Raw genomic sequence first — 24,836 nt, 5'->3', positions numbered from 1 at the left:
TCCCCTCTCTACCTCTTCTCTCTACCTGCCTTGCAACCGTTATAACCGGGCGTTTGGTGTTGGATGTGCTCAACTTGATCTGTAATTTAATCTACCCATCTATACTTGCTCCTTGCTGTGTATATTCAGGGTTAAGCACAATAGCAACTTCAAGACCCACTTTTTTGCCTGCTGCCTGCCTCTGGTTGTTGGTTGCTGTCCCGCTGCCTCGAGCCTTCTTTATCTCATGTTTTGCAGCTTCTTTATTTACTTGACTTTCTAGAATTACCCCTTCTTTGATTTTACAGGTAGTTGCTATATCTGCATCCACATCCCAGAAATAATCTCGACTGCTCTCTTATCCTCGATATCCGTTTCTCTAAGGTTCAAAGCTTAAGACGGCCAATCTAACGACTTTTGTCTCTTCTGTGCCCCCGAAAAAAAAAAAGCTCTTTACGCGCTGTCGCGAACACCCTCGGCGCGACTTGCATTTGACTTGTGTTTTTGGTGCCTCAACCTCACCTCACGCACATACCCCCTCCCCTTCCATATTACCCACGATGAGTACACTTAAACGCAAGGCAACCTCCGCTCTCGACGGTGAGGAGTCTAAGAAGACAAAGCCTAATGCCAGCATCACGTCGTTCTTTAATGCAAAGCCCGCGTCGACATCAGGGGCCAGTAATGCTAGCGGCTCTGCCCCTTTGCCAGCCTTTAACAAGGAGAAATGGGTCCAGTCTCTTACGAACGAGCAGCGAGACCTCCTAAGACTGGAGATTGAGACGCTCCATGTATCATGGTTGGCCCTGCTCAAGGACGAGATTGTGACTGAAGAGTTCCTCAACTTGAAGCGTTTCCTGAACCGCGAGGTTGCTAATGGGCGCAAGGTGTTTCCTCCTCGTGAAGATATCTACTCCTGGTAAGAAGTACTCTGTATGCCCCATAGTGCTGCATCCAATATTAACCTTGTCTACTGTAGGTCTCGGTATACCCCCTTCAACACCGTCAAGGTCGTTATTCTTGGCCAAGACCCATATCACAACGTTAACCAGGCCCATGGGCTCGCCTTCTCCGTGCGACCCCCGACCATTACGCCCCCATCATTGCGCAACATGTATGTTTGTCTGACCAATGACTACCCTGACTTTGTCACGCCTCCCAAGAATAATGGCCTGCTCACTCCGTGGGCCGAACGTGGTGTACTGATGCTCAACACTTGCCTGACCGTGCGAGCCCACGAAGCCAACTCGCATGCTAACCGTGGCTGGGAGCGCTTCACCCAACGCGTCATTGACCTGGTCGCGCAGAAGCGGCAGCGCGGCGTTGCTTTTATGGCCTGGGGCACACCGGCCGGCAAGCGTGTTGTCAAGGTCGACCAGAAACGCCACTTAGTGCTCAAGGCCGTCCATCCCAGTCCCCTAAGTGCTGCGAGAGGATATTTTACGTGTGGTCATTTCCGCAAGGCTAATGAATGGCTGGTCACCCGTTATGGCGAAGGCGGCGAAATCGATTGGTCGCTGGTCCCCTCGTCTAAGATTGCTCCACCTCCGCCACCAGCGGTTACTGCTCCAGCTACCACCACGGCTGCTGCACGAGCCGAAACTCCTACTCAGAAGACTGGATCTCAAGGGTCGACCTCTACGGCAAAAGACGTAGGAAAAGATGCTTCCGAAGAAGCTGAGAAGACTGCCGAGGAGGAACAAGAGAAGCCCAGTAGCCCAGAGGTCAAAATTCATGAGGATGAAAGAGATGATGAAGCCGAACCCGATGCTAAATCTGCCGAGGAGCCTGAGAAAGCAGATTCTCCAGCCAAGGCACAAGAAAGTGATAAGGTGGATCAAGCATAGCTGGCTGAAGACCAGTCTAGCTTGGCCGCAATTCTTTTCATTGCTGTGAAGCTATGCTTTAGAAGTATCAGACATGGCCTGATGGATTTCGGAGGCCATTCTTGCTGTCTCTATTTTTTCTTTTCTGTATTCCACATTACTAAAAACTTGTTTGTTCTGGTCAGTTATGTTCCGTTTTTTGATTACATTTTTTTGTATAATCCAGAGCCTCATCTAGAGGCATCGCTTGTTTTGTTTCTTGACCTCTTCGTGATCCTCTTTTTCTTCCATTTGTTACTTACTTGAATTACTTAGTCTATATAAACTTGTTGAGACTGTAGATGTTTTAGGTCAAGATAGATGCCTACCTCTTCACCAAACTCACATATGCCCGTAGCGCTCACAACCCATGAAACGACTATTTAATCGTCCATATCCTAGGACTATGCATCACGTAGATGTAGTTATTCAGTCTCTTCGTGTCTCTCTTCCCTTCGCCTTTCAACCCATTCGCCTAGCTCCCTCCAGATCTGCTCTTTTTCTGCAGGCCTCAACGTAGCTGCTAGCCCGCTTGTACTTGTAGCAACAAACACCTTCGCTCCTCTCCATTCATCTTCGTCCTGCGTCTTGTGAATAACTCCCATGTTCTCCGTCTCTCGCTGCCACCCGTACCGAAATTCACTCTTCCTTATTCCACGCCCATGCCGAACCCTCCATATGCTCTCCCAAATACTCTTTCCTACAATACACATGACCTCGGGCCTCCACTTTCGTGCCTTTTCCTCCAAAATTTCCACGCCCGCATCCATCTCGGCCTTGCTTAGCTCTGCTCCATTCCGGCTTGGCCGTGCTACTATATTAGTTAGGCCAAGCTGATATAATGCCGGCATATCCTGGTCTTCCTCAGGACGGCATCGCCTCGGGGTGATCCCACTAGAGTGTAGTAGCTTCCAGAACATGTTGGACGGGTGTGCGTAGGCGTGGCCGCTATGTGCAGTTTGGATTCCAGGGTTGAGCCCAACAAAGAGCACGATAAGCCCTCGGTCGATAGCATCTGGAAGCAAATTTAGATGGGCATATTGCGAGGGCGGAGCGTAGCTGGCCGGGATGGCTTTTCGTTTCTTCTTTTTAGGTGGGGATGAGACAGGCAGAGTAGCACTAACTTGACTTTGCTCGGATAATGAATGAACCCTTTTAGGTCTATTAACTAGCACAGGTGCCAAGGCTGGGCTCGGGAGGGACTCGGTAAGATTGGGATTTTGGGATGCTGTACCAGTAAAGATGAAGCTGGATAGATCGAGTTTTCCTGCAAATGAGGAGGCAGTGTTGGGATCGGTCCCATCAGCCTCTGTCTCTGCTTTCGGACTGGCCATTCTAAACAGGTGTATCAAAGCTTGCTAGAAGAGCGTGCCGACCTACGCCCAACCAAGAGACGTAATTGTTAACCCTCTTTCATGAGCGTGATGTCATCCAAACTTTGATGATTTAGATGGACATCGGGGCAAATTGACCGCCATATAAGCCATTATTAGAAGCGCCGTCAGGGAGAAACCATGAGCAGTGGTCAACCACTGTCGAAACTCACCATGGTGTAGCTGGTTATCACGTTCGACTGTAACTTGCAAGAATTGCTATCGAAAGGTCACCGATTCGACTTCGGTTGGTGAGAACACACCTAATCTTTTGCTGGTAGAGCTAATTTTTTTTTTTTGGCGATACACCAACCAATGGCAGTAGCAGTTACTTACTTTGTTGTAACCTATTCAGAATTCTAGATGTAAAGGGAATCTCAATAAGGAAAAACTAGTTGTATAGGAGGTGGCTTTGCCAGCCTTCACCTCAGCCCTGCAAATACGCATGCTGGTCTGAGTACTGCCCCCCTCCCCCGCTTTAATCCGGTTCACGAAGATGCAAGCTGCTGCAAGTACGGACGGACCCCTCCAGCTCCGTGCAGGAGTTACTCCCAAAGGCTGCAATACATTGCCTAAAGAAGAGACAAAAGAGACATGAAACAAGCCACCGGCCTCTTTTTTTATGGCTGAACTCTGAGCAGCGACAATATTGTACACACATTGAGATACTTGGCTGGCTAGGGGTGGGTGGGGCATTAAACAGGGCGGTTTTGGGGCGCAGGTAGCTACCGCTTATGAAGCTTAGCTAGCTAGCTTGTTTAGGGAGGAGGGGTTGTTTTGTTTGTTTTCCCCCTTGGGCAGTTGCCCCATCAAACTAGAGCCCATCCATTGTATTTCAGTTTACATTGCAACTAACATGGTTGAATACATTGATAGCAAGAAACAGCCATACGCCTCTCCCCTCAATGTATTAGCACCATAGTCTTCGTGACACCCCGCCTGCCCTTAAACCACCCACCAGCCTTTTTATTTCTCCTCTCGTTCCCATTGTCTTGTATCCATACATGAACTTAGCCCTCGTAACAGCCATTTTTCTGCGAGGATCTAAGGATTGGGAAGCAATTGCCCTACCCAACCACATCGGGTTCTTAGAGTAGTACTTGCTACTTTCTGCGACCTTGTGGCTACCGAATCCACTTCACCGCCCTGGCTAGAGGCGCAATAAAGTAACAACTTGGCACTAACCAATACGATTTAACTTCTTAAAGGCTGGACATCTGCCTGTCACCATCTTCCTCCTCTTCTTGCTTCTTTCCTCTACATATTAATTTTGGCTTAACTAAATCTCGCCTCGCTCAACTTATCTTTTCATTGTTGTCTTAACATTTGCTTACTTTTTTTCTATCCAAACCTGTAACCCTTGAATATTACGAATTCGTGCCCACTTCCCTCCTTATATATACATAATAATGTCTTCACTACGCGAGGCTTACGAGCAAGCTGGCCAAGGCCAAGTCTTCACCTTCTTCGACAAGCTCTCCGCTACCGAACAGGATGCCCTGCTCAAGCAGCTATCTGCCTTTTCTCCTACACGCATCAACGAACTTGCTACCACTGCTCTTAACCCCCCTCCCACCGAGCCTAGTGCCGTACCTACTCTCGAGCCTCTTCCCGACAATGCCACCGCTTCCATTATGGACTCTGCCCCCGCCGATATCGACCGCTGGTACAAGTCTGGCCTGAACCTGATTGCCTCCAACAAGGTGGCCGTTGTCTTGATGGCTGGAGGCCAGGGCACTCGTTTGGGTAGCTCTGCACCCAAGGGCTGCTTCGACATTGGGTTGCCTAGCAAAAAGTCACTTTTCCAAATTCAGGGCGAACGTATCCACCGTGTAGAGCAGCTTGCTGCCCAGGCATCCGGCAAGTCAGCCGACTCTGTGACTGTACCGTGGTACGTCATGACCAGCGGTCCTACACGCGGCCCCACCGAAGCTTTCTTCCGCGAGAACAACTTCTTCGGTCTCAAGGAGCAGAATGTCACTACCTTTGAGCAGGGTGTGCTCCCCTGCATTTCCAATGATGGCAAGATCCTCATGGAATCTCCTGGAAAGGTTGCCGTCGCTCCCGATGGCAATGGTGGTATCTACGCAGCTCTAGTTGCCTCAGGTGTCCTAGAAGACATGAAGAAGCGTGGCATTGAACATATCCACACATACTGCGTTGATAACTGCCTAGTCAAGGTTGCCGATCCTGTCTTCATTGGCTTTGCTGCCGAGAAGAAGGTCGATATTGCTACCAAAGTGGTGCGCAAGCGTGCCCCCACCGAAAGCGTCGGCTTAATTTTGTTGAAGAATGGAAAGCCCGATGTTGTTGAGTACTCGGAGATTGATGAAGCTACTGCCAACGAGCATGATTCCAAGCAGGCCGGCGTGCTCCGTTTCCGTGCCGCCAATATTGTCAACCACTACTACTCCATTGACTTCCTGAACTCCATTCCCCAGTGGGCTGATAAGCTACCTCACCATGTTGCCCGCAAGAAGATTCCTTACGTCGATCTGCAAACTAGCGAAGTTATCAAGCCTACCAAGCCCAATGGTGTCAAGCTAGAGCAGTTTGTCTTTGATGTGTTCCCCCTGCTTAGCCTGGAGAAGTTTGCCTGCATGGAGGTCCGCCGCGAAGATGAGTTCTCCCCTCTCAAGAATGCTCGCGGTACTGGGGAGGATGACCCGGATACTTCTCGTGCCGATATCATGGCCCAGGGCCGTCGTTGGATCGAGGCCGCCGGCGCTACTGTTAATGCTGAGGGGCCAGACAATGGTGTTGAGGTTTCCCCTCTAACTAGCTACGTAAGTTGGAATAATCTATTCATACTAATGTGCGCAATACTAATAACTGTTTACAGGGTGGTGAGGGCCTGGACAAGGTCAAGGGCACCGAGATCAAGGCCCCGACTCTGCTGTCACTATAAGAGCTAGTGGGGGGGTGTAGAATGTCTCCAAAGACAAAAAAACAAAAATATGAACCCATACAATAACAAACATGCATATCCTACTGGTGATTTCCACCAGCATTGTTTATATCACTATTACCTTACTTAAATACGACATCTGGCCCGCTTGTAAAGTCAAGTAAACCTACAGCAATCAATGTACAATACTTTTGAATACCAACAGCAACCATATGAGAGGGATCTTCTATTCTAAGCTCATTCTTTTTCAGACTACTTTATTGTTTTGCAAAATCCATTAAAAAGACTAAAGAAAGGTTTGATAGACTGGAAGAGAAATAAAAAGCAAGAAGAAAAAAGGCAAGAGAGCGGCAGAAAACGTGTTGATATAAAAAAGAACAAAACAGAACAGAAATGATATAATAAATAAATCAAGCAGACAAAGAGAAAAAAAAAATATCGGTGATTAGTAGGGAAGCAAAAACAACGAAGGAAATGGGTGGATACAAAGAGAGAGTAGGGTAAAAGAAGTCGCGAAGAACTTGTGAAGAAAAAAACGCCAGGTTGGAAAAAAGGAAAGCAATAGAAATCGGCAAACACCTCATGAGTTTTCCCATGACTTATAAATGGGATCGGGATAAGGACAGAACCAATGCGACGCAACGAACAAGGCAGAAAAGCTCAAAGCGAGTTAACGCGGCGCCGCTCTTTCCGCATGCAAAGAGACCAATGCTTGAAGCGACGAGCACGAGACACGCGTGACGCTGATAAATGAGATGGATTGGTACAACCCAGGGCAGAGTTGGGGGTTGTAGCAGCATTGGCATTAGCATCGGAAGCAACAGTGGCATCAGAAACAGCATCAGAAGCTGGAGGCGTCAATGGGGCAGCAGTGGGAGAATTAGCTTCGTCCGTCGAACCTTTCTAGTGGCGAACGGGAGAAGCCATTACACCAGGACTACCAACACCCTCCATGTTGCCTGTAAGCTCAGCGACACGAGCCTTAATACGTGCAACGCGCGATTCGATTGCTGTAGTTAATGCTATGTTAGTAGAGCTCATTTCGTTAGGTTTAAGACGCAGGGGGGAGGGGTTGACTCACTCTCTTCGCCACTAGTGTCGTCTTCCATGTCACTTGTGCGAGTGACAGGAGCCGGTCTCGGCTTGGGGGGATGCTGTCGCTGGCGTTGAAGCGCACGTTCTTGGGCGTTACGACGCAAACGGGCCCAGCGCTCATCCTCAAACTCAGCACGCGACTCGTTGGTCTCTGTGGACTTAGGCTTGGGCTTGGAGGCAGCAGCCGGCTCCGGAGTTCGCGCATGGCGGGGAATAGGAGGAGGAGCAGCATCGTCGGAGTCACTCTCGGGGACAAAAGCTGGCTGATCAACTAGAGGGCCCTGATCAAAGCGAGAGAATTCCTGGTGGGCCTCGTTGGCATCATCAGTGTTGATGTCGTCATCAGAAGGCTCATATTTGGGCTTGTCTTGTTTCGGCAAGGGTGAAACCACAGGCGAAGGGGCAGCATCAATGGGCGCTTCGACGGGAATACCATCGGGTATAGTAGGCTCAGTGTTCTCTACTGTAACGGGCTCTGAAATCTCAAGATGGTCAGGCTCAACAACAGTCTCGGGGATCGGGTCAGGCACGTCCTTGGAAATGGGAGCAGGGATAGAAGCTTCCTTGATACTCGTTGGGGAGGCAAGGGGCTTTCCAGCCTGCTTAAGCATGTTGTTTACCTCAGCAGCAGCATTCTCAGGGAGTTTAGAGGAACGGTTCCTCCGGCTAAAAAGCTTCTTCAGGCCACCACCGCTGCTAGGAGCCTTCTCGGTAGTGGGAGATGGAATGATAGTATGGTTTTCGGCAACAGCAACCTTCTGAAGCTTTCTGGTCTTCTTGGGTTCGGATGGGGCAACAGTGGCATTCTTCAGAGCAGAGGCAGGCTTAGTCCCGGTGCTAGGTTTAGGAGGAGCCGAAACAACAGGCTCGATAGCGACAGGCTCGGGGGTTTGAACACGCTCCTGGGGCACCTCTTTGGAAACAGTTGGCACGATGCTGACAGAGCTAGGGCCGGGTTGAGAGCCAACAACGTCTAGGTGCCCCTCGCCCTTGCCAGCCTGGCTGTTGTTCATGTACTCACTGCGGATGGTGTCCTTGTCATACTTGCTAGCCCACTTCAAGGCAGACGAAGCCTCACTAACCAAGGCAGTCTGCATAGTCATCATGCTGTTGGTTTTTTCATAAAGCAACTCTGAATCAGTACGGCCACGGCGAGTGGGAAGAGCCAGCAACTTCTGGCGCTCCTCGTTTTGCTTCGCCTGAAGCTGGGCAGCAGCGGCCTGGATGCGTGCTTGTTGGTCAGGGCCAATGCTGGTCTTGCTATAGCTCAGCTGATTTGCCTGGCCCAGCGATTTATCCTGGTTTGGCTTCGTGGCTGTCGACTTGCTCCTGTTCAGTCTGCCTCTACGAGTCCAGCTGAAGAAGCCCTTTTTCTCGGCAATATATGCACCCTCCTCAGGATCGGGACCAGCACCCGCAACTAACTCCTCGATCACGAGCCAGCGAGCAGTCTTGATCTCAGTCTCAATAACGGCACACCGGCCAAACGAAGACTTACGAATCGCAGTTTCTTCGGGACCCAGACTGCTAATCCACACCCACCAAAAGCAATCGTCCAGCTCAATGGCGGAGATACTGGCAAGCTCACCAGGCTCGATGACCTGGAAGTCGCTTTCTAGTCGAGGGTGGTGTGACTGGGAGCTATGCTGACGAACAGTCGTTTCAATAGGGGGCAGAACCTTGTCAGGGGGGAGGAGAAGGTTTGGCGCATTACCATTGGCCGAGTCGTCAAACCCGGAAGACATGAAATCGGCCCAAGAAGGAGTGGTAGGTCGGCCCAGATTAACAGCACTCCCCGAAGCAGGGTTAGTGCGGAGCCCAACAGGGGGACGGCGCGCCAAAACAGCCTTATCCTCGTCCTCGTCAGTTTCGTCCATGGTTGTTGAAAACCCGAGATCTTCAAATCGAGACCAAGAAGCGTCTCTTAGACTTGTCGATATTTTGGAGCTGGAAACTTGAGACTGGTTGATGGACGAAATGGCCTTGAGCACGCGGCGACACTCTTCAGTAAGAGCCATAATAGGATCCTCGAACTCGGAGTATGCCTTCAAGCCCTTGTCAGTGTCGCGAAACTGGAAGTGCTTAGCCCGGCGCAAAAGAGCAAAAGGGGTAGGCGAGACAGCATCAACGTGCATGGCAATCTTGTGGGTCCTATACTGCAAAAGGCTGGGTCTTTGAGGGGGGTATTCGGTTTCTTCCAAAAGCTTTTGCATGGACATTGGAAGGATCGAAATTCCAGCGCGGGGAGTTGAGGGCGCAAGAGATCGCAGATACGCAAAGAAGAGATGACTAGTCGCATCAGCAGCACTGTTTTGCAGAGACGAATGTTAGCTTATGCACAATACCATGCAGGTTATTTCCAAAGTGACATGTCTACTTTGGCAGGTTCAACTTACTCTAAGAAGACCTTGTAGCCTCCATCAAAGCCGCTGCCAGTGTCTTTGTGCTCAAAGGTCCACCACGATGCCATGCGTGAGAGCTTGCGGCCCCCCATGCCGTTCAGTTTGGCATGTGCGGCAATGGCCGATAAAAGATCGAAGAAGTCGAATATAATGCACGACCTCGCGCCATTTTCAGCGCTGAGAGGAATAAAAGTTTTAAACGAATCGCGGGCCAGGCCGGAATCTGCAGAGTACTTTTGTTAGAAAAAGTGGCTTTCAATGGCGGTGGCTTGCAGGAAAGGCCTTCGCTTTTGAGATAGAAGATATAGATGCGGATGTGGACCACCAAAAAATTACCTTTTTCGCCCACTTTGAAGAGCTCATAAACCCCCCAGCCTACAACACCGCCAGACATGCGCGACCAGCACCATTTGACAATGCCGCAGATGACCTTTGTTGACCAGTTAGTTTCGGGTTGTGTTACATACTTGAACCACACATGTATTTGTAAAGATCAAAAACATACCATAGGATCAGTCATACGTAGCTCCTGGACTAGATTATCGCCCTTGAGGCCCATGGATGGGTCGAAGAAGCGGCGGATGAAAGTGCGCACGGCACTGGGATTAGAGGTTGGACGGAAGGGGAGCAGGAAAAAAGGGAGGTCCAGGGCTAGAGAAATATAACATCAGCATCTGAGCAGCCATGAGAAGTTGCTATATACTTTATAGCAGCGGGACAGACATACCGCGCGATTTCAGTTCTTCGGTGCAGCGTTTGATGAGCTCTTGGATCTCCTCCGGCTCAACGCTTGTCCGTGCCCAAGCATCTTCCCAGCGCTTTTTGGGAAGCATCTGACTGTTATCGTCATTGAGGCCGGTCTTTTTCTTCTTGCCATCTCGGCCAGAAAGGCGCGAGAAGAGTCCCGGCATTGTGAGCGTTCGCTAAAAGGTATTGAGATCCGTAAAATGTCGAGGTCTTGTCGCAATGAAGCCTCCTGTGAGAAGGGGGATGGCTGAATAAGGCTGATGTCAATTAGCCAGTCGATCCAATAGGAGCAAAGTTCGAGAACAATTAAGGCCACAGCAGAAAGTGTGTGGACAATTATTACTCGGTAGAAGAGTAGCGCCGCTAGATTCTGGCCAGAAGCCTGTCTCAGGGGCGACCAAGGAATTGGCTCTCACAAGATGTGGAAGGAAATAAAGAGTCAAGGTAAAAGGGAAAGAAAGGAAAAATGGTGAGTTCAAGCAGAAGGGAATTGTGTTTGAGGAAGGAAAAAAGAGATTTTTCAGGTAATTAAATGCCAGGAAATTATTTTAGAAGCCCTCTGACGCACAAAAGATGAACATAAGGCGGGATAGGAAGGTGCAAAGGAGAAGGGGGGGTTAGCTACCAGGTAAGAACTCACTTTGTAGACTAGTATAGAAAAAAAAGAGTCGACTGAGACGGACGAACAACGTCAGGTGGTGGTGGGCGTAAGGGTGTACTTGCGAGTACTTGTACTTGCAACTGAGATGGCCGTATGTAACAAGTAGCGGATATGTATGTGCTACTTCCGTTACTTTTTTATGCAGCAAGCCACGATCGCAAGACGGAAGGCGTAGTTTCCTTTTTTTTTTTTCTTGTGACGTTGACAATCGCAACGAACTTGGAAGGGGGCGGGCCTTGAATGGAAGGATTAAGAAGCCAATATAAAAAGAAGAGAAAAGAAAATGAAGGGTAGGAAAAGGAAGAGAGGGGACAAATGAGGGAGAAAAAAAAAAGAATAAAAAAAAAGGAAATAAAAAAAGGATGAAGAAGGGAAATACAAGGAAGACAAAAAGAAGGTGTCGTTTTAAAAAAGGTACAAAAATCCCGATGCAAATATCATTATTATCATGCGATAAGGAGCATGTGGGCGTGTTCTGTGAACGTGTGCCTGAAGCAGCGCCCTGGTGTTTGGGGTTAGGTTTAGGTGCTACCAGTACAACAGTACAAGACGAGATGGGGGGGAGCAGCTTGGCTTGTGAACTGCAAAGATGGATATGAAGGCGGCCTGAAAGCTGAATCTGGATATTTTGCAGGAAAGCGGCAGCCAGAGAGAAAGAGAAGGACCGTGGGTCTAGCTGTGGACGTGTACGTATATATGTGTTTATCGAATCGAAAGAAGAAGCCTTGCTGAGGTTTTTGATCGCAAGTAGCTGACTGTTGCCGTGCTGCACCTTGAAGTCGTGATGTAGACTGATATAGGGAGGCGGGATGTACTATGTACTAAGGGAGGAAGAAGAGCAGAAGAACAAGAAAAAAGAAAAAAAAAAAAGAACGGCTAAACGAAGGTTGGCTAATGATCAAGAACTGCAAAACCTAATGCAGTGACGGAGAAAAAAAAAGAAACTAAAAATAAAATAAAAGGAATGTCAAAGGTAAAGAAACAGAAGAACAGTTATAAGCGAGTGTAGAGAAGAGCAAAGCTGCAACAAAAGAGAGGACGGCTTTTCTACCAGTACTCCTACATACTACGACTAGCCAAGAAGTAAAGGTTGTTCGTTGCACCCACGATCACGAAGGAAATAAAAAAAAAAAAAAAAGGAGGAAGAGAAAGACGCGAGCAACTCATGAAGAAGAGGAAAAGAGGAGGTCAAGAAGCCTGAAATTGAGGCAGAGATTTCCAGCCAGGGGCCCCAAGAAGGGCAAGGCAAGAAGACCTAGGCCAAGAAAAGCCCCCTCTTCTCTTCCTCTCCCTTCCCCCCCCCGCCCTCGAAGATTAACTTTAATATTGCACGTTGAGATAAAGTGGGTGTCTGGCTTTTAGAGCTCCAGGCCTGGTTAGGCAATCTGAACTAAAGTAGCACCTACTGTAATAGTCAGGGACGAGCTCAACGAGGACCCTTTTTTTAGCATTAGAACTCCTACTAGGACAGGAAAGAGGGAACCAGACGAAAATGGATACAAGGTGCAACTAGGCAGGTGCTTACATGTACATATACATATGTACATGCATCATGGTAGCAAACTATGTATAAAGTAGTAGTACATTTGCCTACTTACTTACTTTGCTTAGTCGTAAGGCACCACCCCGTCCCCAATGCACCCAGCTCGGGTCACAATTTCTTTGCCTATTCACAAAGCAAAAGATAAGCTTGAATTTGATTGATACATACATCAAATTTCTTCTTCCACTCATCCACGACTCAGCAGGATAGCACAAGCACACAATGCGCTCGCGGCTAGCTCCCAAATGGGCAGGGTGGAAATTGGCTTTCGTCGTTACGAACAGGGGGTCTGACAGCCAATTGCTGATCACCAAAACCCTTGACGCTAGTAAACCCTAACGAAGGGGAAGATCTAAATTATTTGCATCTATTATTTCAGGACAAGACACCCCTGATGGGGACTCTGAAAGATGCAATGTTCTGCTCCGAAAGATGTATCTTTTTGCAGAGCAGGTTTCTTCAACACTATTGTACCGATCTGCCGGTAATTGTCCATGTGCTTCGATGTACGCATACTTATTTATGTGCTTACATGGGATGCTTGCTTTAATCGCAACTCCATACACTCAAGCGAACTGTATTTTTTCTCTCGCTTTGTTCGCTTCGTTTCTTTTATGCCTTTTCAAACTGCTAAGCTGACGTCAAGAGATGTGGGGCCCCCAAAATCCTGATCCAAAAGCAACGCACATCAGGATGTCAAAGGGCATTGGCATTGTATGAAGCTTGGACAGTCTCACGGGGCACTATAAGGCGTCTCCACTCCAATCTGCATGAATCGCGGCCAACACATCGCGGCCTGAACAAGAAAAAAGGCCATCAACCAGCCTTCATCTTTAAGGGGGTTTTTATCAGACAACTTGATAACCCTGCCACATAGAGCATAGGGAAAAAAGAAGAAAAAAATCGAGAGATTGCGTGGAAGCAATATCTGTGTGGGTGGAGCATGGCGTCGGACTGCACACTATCCTGTCTCAGCTATACAGAAGGGCTGATTCAGCCTCCCTCTCACAGAACAGCGCCGTGCAGCCTATTACGGTGCAAAGAACATGTAAGTAAATGAGATCTGCAGCTGCCAGTACACGGAGAACGTGCGTGTAGGTGTACGTCTATGCTTGCTGGGGGAAGAAGCAGCACGTAGAACCACCTACGGCTGTCTCTCGAGTCTTACTCATAGCCCTAGTTACGTTCCTATTTAGTAGGAAACCCTTTGCATCATCTCCAATTACTTCTCCGGCAACGCTAGCAATGTCTCTCTTTATTCTTCGCAGTAACACAACTCTGCCAATGCTTGGCTTAGCTACTGTTCTTGGACATTTCATTCTGAAATAATCCCTATCCCTATAATTGTGCACCCATGTCTCTAGCTGTAAAAATACGATGTCGTGTTCTCAAGATTCTATTTCTCCTACGTTGAGCTGTATGCACCTCCAAGGGAGGTAAATGGGGGTTCTATCCTGTTTAGCCCCTTTCCATTCCTTACATGTCGTGGTGCAGGAACTATTCATCGCAAGTGTGTGCTGTTTGCAAAATCGCCTTCCTAATATCTTGCTATCGCTTCCTTGCTTAATCTTGGCATATTGACAATCAGGTGGTTCGTGTTACACGATGAGCCTGTTATGTGTTCGTGCGACACAAAGCATCGTCTCCACCTTGCTTTATTCTCATTCAGTGTGTGAAACTGGCTGCTTATGCATTTACTTTAGACCATACTGTAGATCTAACGTAGGCTAAGGATAGGTATGAGTGAGCTTGTTTGCATTAATGCCCAAAGCCAAAAAAAAAAAATAAGAAAACTAGCAAACTAACAGACTAATAGACTAACAAAAACTAGGCAATCCTAATAATCCATACCGACCTTGCCTTACAAAATAGCTGTCTGTACACATGTACGTGAAGTTTATTTATCGTTATTAATCATGATAATGCCCCCTCCCCGATCTTCGTCATCGCTATCTTCGTGCGCGGACTTCGTGGCAGGAAAGTTGCTGCCAAAGGGACTTGGATGTGATACCCGTGTAGACGAAAAGGAACCTCGGGGCGAGTTACGCAAAAACGGATGTATAGGCGAGCCGGGAGGGAGATCACCACTGACAGAGCTTCTTGTGCTGGAGGGGTACACAGGCGCGGTAGTGCTTCTCTGTAGCTGAGGAGAGGAAGGCATGGAATTATCGACGATAGGCCGCCTAGGGAGGGCTGGTGGCCTCTCTTCTTCCTGTACCTGCATGTCGACGGACCGCTCGGCCCGAGTAGTTTGGCTACGAAGGAGGAAAGAGTTTGGTCGGATCTTGTTGCCAAATTTGGCGTTTTTGGAAAGAAGCCCCGAAATGCCAGATATTAAGCTCTTGGGCCCTGTGCTACCTTTTTCTTTTTGAAGAGAAAAATGCTGCTGTGGCTTTTGTAACTGTTGTTCTTGCTGGGTTTGAAGGCTAGGACGCGTGGGAAGAGGAGGCCTTTCTGCATCATTATCGAGTTTTGAAAGGTCCACATTAGGTTTTGGGTCAGGAGGCCCACGATCAGTATCTGAATGAGGCTTAGGCTCTTCAGCGGCGTCATCAGGACTAATCGGAGCCTTGGGTCGAGGCGGAGGCGGTGGTGGCTTTTCATCGTCTACAGGTAGGGAATCATCTTGCTCCGTCTCAAGAACAGTGATGAGCTCTTCGTCCTGCTCAATTGGGCCTTCACCCCCCTTGATATTGATAAAGCCACAGCGAGTCAAAATCTTGTTGACGATACGAGGGTACCTCAGATGGCCACTAACAGACTTGGTCAAGTCCATGTTGACAACTCCTTTGATATCCTTGATATCTTGAAGCCCAGCAACGCCAAGCTGGAGACTTGCTGTGCGGTACATGAAGCCAAGAATGAGGTCGTTTTCTGAGTACACATTGTGGATGTTGCCAGAAACAGCGGATTTGATCGTAAGCCAATCTGGCCTGTCTGATGGGGTTGGCGCACCAATGAGAACAACGGTATCAATGAGGCCAAAGGCCCTTCTTTCAGCTAGAGATTTGAGGCAGGAATAGATAACTCTAGCACCTAATGAATAACCAACAAGTGTCACGGGACGCTCTCCTTGGGCCTTGTTGATAAGAGCATCAGCAAGAACTTGGCCAGCTTTGTCTGATCGGTTACGGGCGAGATTGAAGGGGTTATCAATATTCGTGGCCATCCCTAGCATATAAGCAGGCCACAGGGCAGCCCAAAGACTAGCGAGAACAGTTCGTTTCAGGATTTCAACTTTGACAGCTTTCCAAGCATATGAAGCGACGAGTCCTTTAAGGGCGGTACCTAAGGAAATAAGGGACTTCATTTCATAACGTAATGCAAAGGCTTCGGTATCATCGCTTAAACACTTCCACGGCTTTGTCACATCATCTTCTGATTCTAGCCATCCATTGATACCTATAGTAACGCGTAGCCTGCGTGAAGCCTTTTCATCGACGCTTTCATCATGAAGGGGAAGAAATTTAAAGTCCTGAACTTCCTTGGCATATTTATCCATCATCCGACCCTGTCTTGTCATTAGCATATAGTTCTCAAAGCGCCGTCCTAGTAGATACCTTACTGTCATCTGAGCCCCGAATGCTCCAAAAAGAGTGCCAACCAAAGCTCCGTTCAACCAAAACACGCCTAGAAAGCTTGCAACTCCACCAAGACCGACTGTTCCCATAAGCCCACCAAGAGCGCCAGCAACTACAGGAGCAGCAAGACCCCCCGTGATGCCAATCACGGCAGCCCCAGCAACAGATGCGAGGCCGACCTTCCAGATTCGGTCGGTTTTATTGTGTTTGCGTCGTCTTTGCGCTTCTTCGTCTGCACTCATAGCTCGCTGTTCGGCAGATGCCTTGATCAGAGACTCGGCGACTTCTTTTTCTTCAGTGGCCAGCACAGAAAGCGGGAGATCGAGAGACGAGGTGAGATATCGCATCAGGACTGAAGAATGGGCAGAATAGCTGCCGCCTGTAAGCTGAAGCAACAAAAGGCTACTGAGAATTTCTTTGCGGTCTTCGACGGAGGCTGTATTGAGGCTGCTGGGAAAAGCCTGGTATAACTCCTTGAGCGCAGCAGCATCTGCGGCAAAGCGCGACCCCGTGGCAGGGTTTGTCCTACGTTGTGCCTTGGCGGCAGCCAGACGCTCACTCCTATTCCGTCGTTCAACCTGGTGTTTTGGCTCGTCAGGCTGGTTAATGAGTTCGCGGAGTTTCTCTAGAAACTCATGGTTCCATTCGTCAAACTGGATATGCGCCGCTTCTCGGATCGCTATCAGTCCATTAGCCGGACATCCCGGTAAGGGTGAAGGCGGTATCTGTCTGCTAGTTTGTGAGCTAGTCACGGACTCATTGTCGCTGTTGTAAGATGTGGTACTGTCATCCCATTTTTCATATTTCGTGCAGTCGTTCGGCTCAAGGATAAGCGTCACTTTCATGTGTGCGACAATATCGTGAACTAGCGTGAGCAGCACACGGCGACGATTGGGATTGAGCACCACTAGCAGTTGTTGAGGGTCAGTTGCTAGTGGCGCCATTTTAGGCGTTAGGTTCTGATTAGAATGTTACGAGGCGCAAGGTAGAAAATATAGCACTGTATAAAAACAAGATCGAGAGAATTCTAATAGCGACGGAGATGGAGAGCCGCGCCAATAATTCTTAAGGGAGTCCAAAATAATGAGCATGGGTTTATTTAGGCGTTTGCGTGTATTTGACGATGTTGGGCCGCATATGCATACATACAAGAACCAAGCAAATTAACAAGGCAAGGAGCCGCCTCCACCTTGCTTGTTACAGTGGGTCTTTAGATACTTCCTATTGGTTGGATAGTCGTTGCTCAGTTGATGGGTATGCTGAGCATCTCAGCGCTAACACTGTATCCCAAACAACTTAACCCTTATAGAAGTGAATCGAAAGAGCAAAAAAGGAGAAAATCGGACAAGACCGCCCGACATACCAAGTCTGAATGGATCCATCATGCATTTAGAGGGGAACATGGTCTATGGCAAACAATAATGGCCCGAGAAAAAATTACTCCGTGCTTCTCTACTATTGTTAGACTGTTATCAAGTTTTTCTTAGAGAGCACTGGCGCCGTCGAACAGGGATTAAATTATTACATTGCAAATGTGGCTGAAAAGTCCAGACCAGTGGCGGAGCTAGGCGTAGCCGTGTGGCGCTCACAGAACTAACCACTAGAAACCCGTGCTTGTTTAGTTTGGTGCCCACCGTGCCCGGATATTTTTGTCCGATAAGATAGGGCTTGTGGCCACCGATTTGTAACTCCGAGGTACCTTTTCTAGTCAGTTCCCCCAATATTTGGTGCGCATCAGGGCACCGAGTACTTTTAGGTTCTTCCAATGCCAATGGCGGGGTCTTTCACAACGAAACGCCAGGCCCCACCAAAAAAAAAAAAAGTTTGGTCTAGCTGGTGGTAGAAGGAGCAAAGAAAAATTTCCTGTCCATTGCTCAGAGGTCAAAATATAACCATCTTCTTCCCATTTTGTCCTTCTTCACTTTCCTTTCAGCAACATCTACAAGTTGTTGAAAAATTTGTCGATCTTTTTAACGACACCACATACATCAAAATGGCTGACGAGGTTTACGACGGTGCCATCGGTATCGATCTGGGTACGCTTCCCTTCTCAATTCTCCCCGCGCTGCTGTTCATGATGCCTTCTTCTTTGCCCCTCTCCTTTACGCTTTCGAGATAGAGACGCACAAAGAAGTTTTTTTTTTTCCCTTTTCCCCTTCCCTGCGACTGCTCACTCTCATGAGCAATGACTCTGCGCTATCATCATTGCCAAAGCTACCATCTTTTGTCTTCATTCTGCTGGTATTATGTAGTAAACATGCTAACACGATATGTACAGGTACCACCTACTCTTGCGTGGCCATCTACGAGGGTACCAATGTCGAGATCATCGCCAACGAGCAGGGTAACTTCACTACCCCCTCGTTCGTTTCCTTCACCGACAAGGAGCGTCTGATTGGTGAGGCTGCCAAGAACCAGGCTGCCATGAACCCCACCAACACCGTCTTCGATGTCAAGTACGTGATTTTCCGGCCCCCACCCGGCATCACTGCCACCCATAGGCACTATGGATGACAAGTGATGGCCTCTGCACGCTTAGAATAGATACATGCGCTGCAGATATTTGATATGCAAATATAGGAGGAAAACTGGCTAACATGTTCACTTAAGGCGTCTTATCGGTCGCCGTTTCGATGACCCCACCGTCAAGAAGGATGCCGAGACCTGGCCCTTCAAGATCATTGACGATGCTGGCTCCCCCAAGGTCGAGGTTGAGTACCTCGGCGAGACCAAGTCTTTCTCTCCCCAGGAAGTTTCTTCCATGGTTCTGCTGAAGATGAAGGAGATTGCTGAGGCCAAGCTCGGCAAGAAGGTCGAGAAGGCTGTCATCACCGTCCCTGCCTACTTCAACGACAACCAGCGTCAGGCTACCAAGGATGCCGGTGCCATCGCTGGCCTGAACGTTCTGCGTATCATCAACGAGCCTACCGCCGCTGCCATTGCCTACGGTCTGGGTGCTGGTAAGTCCGAGAAGGAGCGCAACGTCCTGATCTACGATCTGGGTGGTGGTACTTTCGATGTCTCCCTGCTGAACATTCAGGGTGGTGTCTTCACCGTCAAGGCTACCGCTGGTGACACTCACCTGGGTGGTCAGGACTTCGACACCAACCTGCTGGAGTACTGCAAGAAGGACTTCACCCGCAAGACCAAGAAGGACCTGTCCTCTGATGCTCGTGCCCTGCGCCGTCTCCGCACTGCTTGCGAGCGTGCCAAGCGTACCCTTTCTTCCGGTGCCCAGACCACCATTGAGATCGACAGTCTGTTCGATGGTGAGGACTTCACTGTCCAGATCACTCGTGCCCGTTTCGAGGAGCTGAACTCCAAGGCCTTTGCTGGTACTCTGGAGCCCGTTGCCTCCGTTCTCAAGGATGCCAGCATTGAGAAGAAGGCTGTTGACGAGATTGTCCTTGTCGGTGGTTCTACCCGTATCCCCAAGATCCAGAAGCTCCTGTCTGAGTTCTTCAACGGCAAGAAGCTGGAGAAGTCCATCAACCCCGATGAGGCCGTTGCCTACGGTGCCGCCGTCCAGGCCGGTATCCTGTCTGGCAAGGCCACTTCGGCTGAGACCGCCGACCTGCTGCTGCTGGATGTCGTCCCCCTGTCTCTGGGTGTCGCCATGGAGGGTAACATCTTCGCCCCCGTCGTTCCCCGCGGTAACACCGTCCCCACCATCAAGAAGAGAACCTTCACCACTGTTGCCGACAACCAGCAGACCGTTCAGTTCCCCGTCTACCAGGGTGAGCGTGTCAACTGCGAGGACAACACCTCTCTGGGAGAGTTCACTCTGGCCCCTATCCCCCCCATGCGCGCCGGTGAGGCCGTTCTGGAGGTCGTTTTCGAGGTCGATGTCAACGGTATCCTGAAGGTCACTGCCACCGAGAAGACCTCGGGCCGCAGCGCCAACATCACCATCTCCAACTCTGTCGGCAAGCTGTCGTCGAGCGAGATTGAGAACATGATCAACGGTAAGTTTTAGAATACTCCAAAGAAGGTGAAAAGCTGGATCAAGCTGCTAACCAACCTTTTTATTTATAGACGCCGAGAAGTTCAAGTCCAACGACGAGGCCTTCAGCAAGCGCTTCGAGGCTAAGCAGCGCCTAGAGAACTACGTCGGTCACGTTGAGGAGATTGTCTCCGACCCCACTCTGTCCCTGAAGCTGAAGCGCGGCCAGAAGGACAAGATCGAGTCTCAGATTAGCGAGGCCATGGCTGCTCTGGAGATTGAGGACTCGACTGCTGAGGACCTGAAGAAGCAGGAGCTGGCTCTGAAGCGTCTGGTCACCAAGGCTATGTCGACCCGCTAAGCTATGACAAGAAAAAGAAAAAGAAACAAGCCAAAAAAATAATGCTGGGTTTTAATCTCTTTTCTTCTGTTGTTGCTTGACGCGCTTGCCTGCATTTTGTTTTTTTGTTTTTTTTTACATGCCATGGGAGTCCTCAAAAATGAGATTCGGGAATAAAATGTGATGTTCTGTTTTTCTTTTGTCAACAGCAAAACCTTGTTTTTTAACGAGAAAAGTAGCATGTGTGTGTGTGTGTGAGTGTGTGTGTAAATATTGTGTGTAGAGGATACTTGGTGAGCAGCGACACTGGGCTATAACGATTTGGAAGATGATTCGCAATTTCATGTTTACACTACCATCTGTTTATGAGGACGAATGGGTGCTTGACTATAAGGCGAGTCTGGTAGTTTTGTCAGGCCTACCCTGAAATTCTCAAGCTTGTCTCCTGCATCTTTCTCCTTGGAATATAAATGCCGCACTACCGCGAGAATACGAACTAGACGCTGGCCAGAATATCACCAAGAAGCAACAACGTCTTCTTCGTTGACATGTAAAGGGGTTTCTTGATTTAGGACAAGTACAGCCGAGAGAATCAAGTGTGTGGACAGAGGCTGGGCCGGGATTGAAACTGGCGTAGTCAACGGCTTTTGGATGACGACGGATTGTGTGCAATATCTGGCGTGCAATCTCCGATTGTTCGGATCTTCCAATACCTCCTCTTTCACGCGGATGCCTCAGTGGCTTCAAGTGTCGCCATGGGTCCAAGAAGATGGACAGGCGGCGCCTACACAAAACACCAACTACGAGAGTAAACACAGCAAGCCAAAAGAAGTTGTCGGCTAACGGGGGTAATGGTATCTACAGTGTGGATGAGGCGACCAGCATTAATACTCTCTGTAAGAGGACCTAGCTTGGATACAATTGGTATCACCCTCGTGGCCCTTCGAATACGATGAGCACTTATACGCTGCCACTAAGGGTGATGGGCATCGCCAACAACCTAAAGGCTCGCTGTCAATGTTAGTAGCTTAAGTTTGTCATCCATCTTACCCTTCTAGGGCACAACCCTCATTATGAAATCACTCAAGTCGGTGTTGCCTTGGATCAATAATGCTTGGATAGCGTGAGGGAAAGTATCCATCATTGTCAACTGTTAGGCAAGACTGCACTTGTTTAGCCAAATTTGTAGGTATGTTGACGGCCTGAAAAATTAGGATTATTGGGCTAGCTTACTGACTTTAACGGCGCGTGACCGGGTGCCACCGATTACAGGGCCCTGTCATGTTATCGTAAAACAGAGTCTGATAGATTCGTTGCCCCGAATTTGGGGAGATTCATGAGCCTTAAAAAAGACTTGCTAGCCTATATTTAGGCCTTTAAAGGAGCTTTTTGATGAGGATCTAGACAGACGGCCCTCACCAGTCATGTCCATCTATGGGAAAGGTGTTAGAAAGCGCAATGCAGCTCCTAACTTGGGAAAAACTACTAGACATCCCAATCGTGTGCATCTTGATCTTCTTTGAGTGCAGGGAAAGAGGTGGCTCAAAGGTCTGTTGATAAGCACTTTAGCGAGTTACGTTTTGGCTGCCGACACTAATGTATCAATGCCCCCCCCTATGTACATTGATGGTTGATGTAGCCATAGCCCTGCTTCGCCCTGCTATTATCGTGACCAAGTCCCTGGTGAGGTGCAGCACGGTGCGACGGTGAGTTCCTCCGCCACCTTTGAAGCAAGGCGCAGCAGCAGGGCGACATCGGTACTTGAAAATCTGTCTCAATTTTTGAGATACGGTATCGCGAGAAAATCAAAGATAGAAATGCAGTGCCTCTACATGCAAGTGCATAGAAAAGGCGGGGCTAGCTTAGCCTTGTTTTGCTTTGGAGACCGCCGGAGCCGGTTCTTCGGCATGTGCCAAGAAGGTCGTCTCTGCTGTGGGTTGGAAGTCCCTGAATGAGGGAATGGAGGGATGGAGGGGCCTTGGCGTCCTGCTTGCTTGCGGCAGGGCAAAGCAGAGCAGGGCAGAGAAAATATGCTCAGGTTGGATTGAATGTCCAAGGGGAAGAAAGAGAGAGGGGAGGGAAAACGTGGTTTAGCTTGTTGCCTCCTCATTTAGACCGCCGAAATTCTTGGTGATGCACGTAGTGGTACTGTATGCTTATATGCGTGCATAGCAATGGGGTAAGTGCATACAAGTTGAAAAAAGATGGGGCCAGTTCATGCACACAGAAACAATGTTGCATCGGAGTCACAGAGGCCGACGAATAGAAGCATTGGGTAAGTAATCATTTTATATTTGCGATAATTTAGTCAGGAAAATAGACAGAAAAGAGCAATCCCTTTATTCTTGCTTTAATGTTATGTGAAAACGTGTATAAAGAAAAACAACGAAACAATCATGAAGAAACCAAGGTAGAAAAATCAAAATGCAAAACCAAATTAATCCCGTAATTTTTTTTTCGCTGGTCAGAAGAGCAAAACTCCAGAAGAGAACGCCGAACACTGCTAGATGGACCTGTCACCGATGCGAAGATCGTGACTTCTGTTGTTGTAGTTTTTAGGCGGAGCCGAGGGTAAAAGACACAAAGAGGCGGAGAACTGGATGGGCATATCCATTCTCATTTCATAAAAGTTCCGTAGCATCTTGCATAGCTACTCAGGCATCAGCAAGAGCGAAGTCCTCCTCATCGCCCTTGCCGTTGTGGACTGGGCTGAGCTTGAGGAAGCGCAGGCTAGTGTCCGACTTGGTGGAGGTGCTGGAGGAGCGACGGTTCTTGGGGAACGCAGCGACCACGGACATGGCAGCCACACCAGGCTGCTGGATGTTGGAAATGGGAGCCAGGGACAGGAAGTCAATGCTGTTGTGGCGAGACGAAGCGGGCGAGGCAGAAAAGGTGGACTTTCCGGTGCGCGCGGCAAGCACGGGCGACGTGACAGAAGTGGTGGGAGAGAGGCTCAGGAAGGGGTGGGCAGCCATGGGAGTATTAGCAGCGACGGCGGCGGCGGCATTGGTGTCAGAGGACACGGGGGCCAGAGAGAGAAAAACAAAGCTGTTAGGAGCCATTTGTCTGGTGGTGAGGAGACGGCGAGAAGATGGTGTAGAAAGAGCAGTGAGTTGTAGAGTAGAGTAAAGGATGTTGATAAAAGCTGAGTTTGAAGAAAGTTAATGAGCAGGGACTGAATGTGGGAGAATCATTGCACAGGAGATGGGCGAGCAGCGTCTTTATATACCCACGGCTCATGGCCACGGCTCTTACCCTCGGGCTAGAGGCACTTCAATGATGACGTCCGAGGTTCAAGGGCCTGGCTGGCTCGGTCGATGGGTTTCCCCACAACGATTTATTGCATTTAAGCCATTGTTTTCTCTTTCTTCGCTGTGGCACCAACTTTTGGCTTTTCTTCTTTCAGCATTAGCACAAGGGAAATAGCAAGCACATTAATAATGGGCAATAATAGCTAGAGAAAACCACGTTCTTCTCGGATGGCATTCTAGCCTGTTCGAGACAAGTGCCAAGGAGACTAGGGCCATTCGTGTGCTTCTGCTTACAATTGCAGGCCACTTACAGAATGTGAGGGCATGTGCAGAGATCACAAGATCCGTTGGTAGGACACCAGATATGCCATTGTGCCCCTTATTTTTGTCGCCCACCAGGACCTCGGCCCTCCGGGCCAGCAGCGAGCGCTCATTGTTTGGGGTTGGCTGCTGACACTCTACACGACACGTAGCCAAGAATAGCAGCCCACCCAGAAGATTGTCAACAGGCAATTGCTGTTTTACTTCGGCCCAGATGATGGTCAAGCCGTGTGCACAAATGGCTCCTGCTAATTGGCCCGTTCAAATTGAGAAGCAACAGCGAAAAATTATGTCCGAGTGTTGCATTTATCAGGTTCTTTGCTGCCATGCTGATGCTGTGACTTCACTTGCCCCCACGTTTTGCTTGCTGATCATCTTTTCATTTAACTGTTATCTTCTCCAACTTTTTTGTCCTTCTTCTTCTTCCTTCTCGTCTCTCAACATCTTACGAGGGGAGGGTATGAACACCGAAATCCGACCTTTACTGCGAGAAACGCCCATTGACCAGTCATATTGGTTCCTTAATCCAGGCTTCGTTTTAGGTCCAGATCCACTCTCCGCATCCCCGCTCGCTGCGGCTTGTTGAGCTGTGAGCTTCCGCATCTGGGATTGCCTGTGGTCTGTCGCAGCCCTGGTGGTGGTTCTAGGCTAGGGCCTGAATCCTGCTTCGCCCATAAGCCAGCCTCCCATTCGCTGGACGGTCTTGGCTCCCCTTGTCCGTTCGCAAGTAAACATAAGACGCAGGAAGACGAGAGAAAACAGAGACAAGTGCTACCTTTTGCTTGTTCACATGACCCTCATTGTTTGTGAAATTCTTGTCTTTTCAT

At 49.0% G+C, this 24,836-nt stretch overlaps 7 protein-coding genes across 7 annotated transcripts; 3 read left to right on the top strand and 4 right to left on the bottom strand.

The window, feature by feature from the left end:
• Positions 1-539: 539 nt before the first annotated feature.
• On the top strand, positions 540-1,826 carry HOO65_010850 (Uracil-DNA glycosylase; the record flags this gene model as incomplete). The annotated part of the gene is made up of 2 exons (XM_071005886.1): positions 540-898; positions 959-1,826. The coding sequence occupies 2 exons, from the start codon at positions 540-542 to the stop codon at positions 1,824-1,826; spliced, it is 1,227 nt and encodes a 408-aa protein (XP_070862672.1).
• Positions 1,827-2,269: 443 nt separating this feature from the next.
• On the bottom strand, positions 2,270-3,178 carry HOO65_010849 (G/U mismatch-specific uracil DNA glycosylase; the record flags this gene model as incomplete). Its single annotated transcript, XM_070999818.1, has 1 exon — positions 2,270-3,178. The coding sequence occupies one exon, from the start codon at positions 3,176-3,178 to the stop codon at positions 2,270-2,272; it is 909 nt and encodes a 302-aa protein (XP_070862671.1).
• A 1,448-nt stretch (positions 3,179-4,626) lies between these two features.
• On the top strand, positions 4,627-6,125 carry HOO65_010848 (UDP-N-acetylglucosamine pyrophosphorylase; the record flags this gene model as incomplete). Its single annotated transcript, XM_071005787.1, has 2 exons — positions 4,627-6,003; positions 6,060-6,125. 2 exons carry the CDS (start codon positions 4,627-4,629, stop codon positions 6,123-6,125), a joined length of 1,443 nt encoding a protein of 480 aa, XP_070862670.1.
• A 903-nt stretch (positions 6,126-7,028) lies between these two features.
• HOO65_010847 (Morphogenesis-related protein MSB1) lies at positions 7,029-10,533 on the bottom strand (the record flags this gene model as incomplete). The annotated part of the gene is made up of 6 exons (XM_071005330.1): positions 7,029-7,147; positions 7,207-9,509; positions 9,617-9,845; positions 9,959-10,052; positions 10,128-10,273; positions 10,350-10,533. 6 exons carry the CDS (start codon positions 10,531-10,533, stop codon positions 7,029-7,031), a joined length of 3,075 nt encoding a protein of 1,024 aa, XP_070862669.1.
• A 3,937-nt stretch (positions 10,534-14,470) lies between these two features.
• HOO65_010846 (putative membrane protein C6F6.13c) lies at positions 14,471-17,098 on the bottom strand (the record flags this gene model as incomplete). The annotated part of the gene is made up of 2 exons (XM_071005443.1): positions 14,471-16,084; positions 16,139-17,098. 2 exons carry the CDS (start codon positions 17,096-17,098, stop codon positions 14,471-14,473), a joined length of 2,574 nt encoding a protein of 857 aa, XP_070862668.1.
• Positions 17,099-18,147: 1,049 nt separating this feature from the next.
• On the top strand, positions 18,148-20,458 carry HOO65_010845 (Heat shock protein SSB1; the record flags this gene model as incomplete). Its single annotated transcript, XM_071005512.1, has 4 exons — positions 18,148-18,190; positions 18,433-18,610; positions 18,765-20,119; positions 20,190-20,458. 4 exons carry the CDS (start codon positions 18,148-18,150, stop codon positions 20,456-20,458), a joined length of 1,845 nt encoding a protein of 614 aa, XP_070862667.1.
• A 2,633-nt stretch (positions 20,459-23,091) lies between these two features.
• On the bottom strand, positions 23,092-23,677 carry HOO65_010844 (uncharacterized protein; the record flags this gene model as incomplete). Its single annotated transcript, XM_071006187.1, has 2 exons — positions 23,092-23,582; positions 23,671-23,677. 2 exons carry the CDS (start codon positions 23,675-23,677, stop codon positions 23,092-23,094), a joined length of 498 nt encoding a protein of 165 aa, XP_070862666.1.
• Positions 23,678-24,836: the final 1,159 nt, after the last annotated feature.

This window comes from Ceratocystis lukuohia (genome assembly GCF_044167205.1).
Source record: "Ceratocystis lukuohia strain C4212 chromosome Unknown Supercontig1_pilon, whole genome shotgun sequence".
In the NCBI taxonomy this organism is placed as follows: domain Eukaryota; kingdom Fungi; phylum Ascomycota; class Sordariomycetes; order Microascales; family Ceratocystidaceae; genus Ceratocystis; species Ceratocystis lukuohia.
The sequence above is the reverse complement of the archived record's forward strand: the minus strand, read 5'-3'. Positions and strand labels throughout refer to the sequence as shown.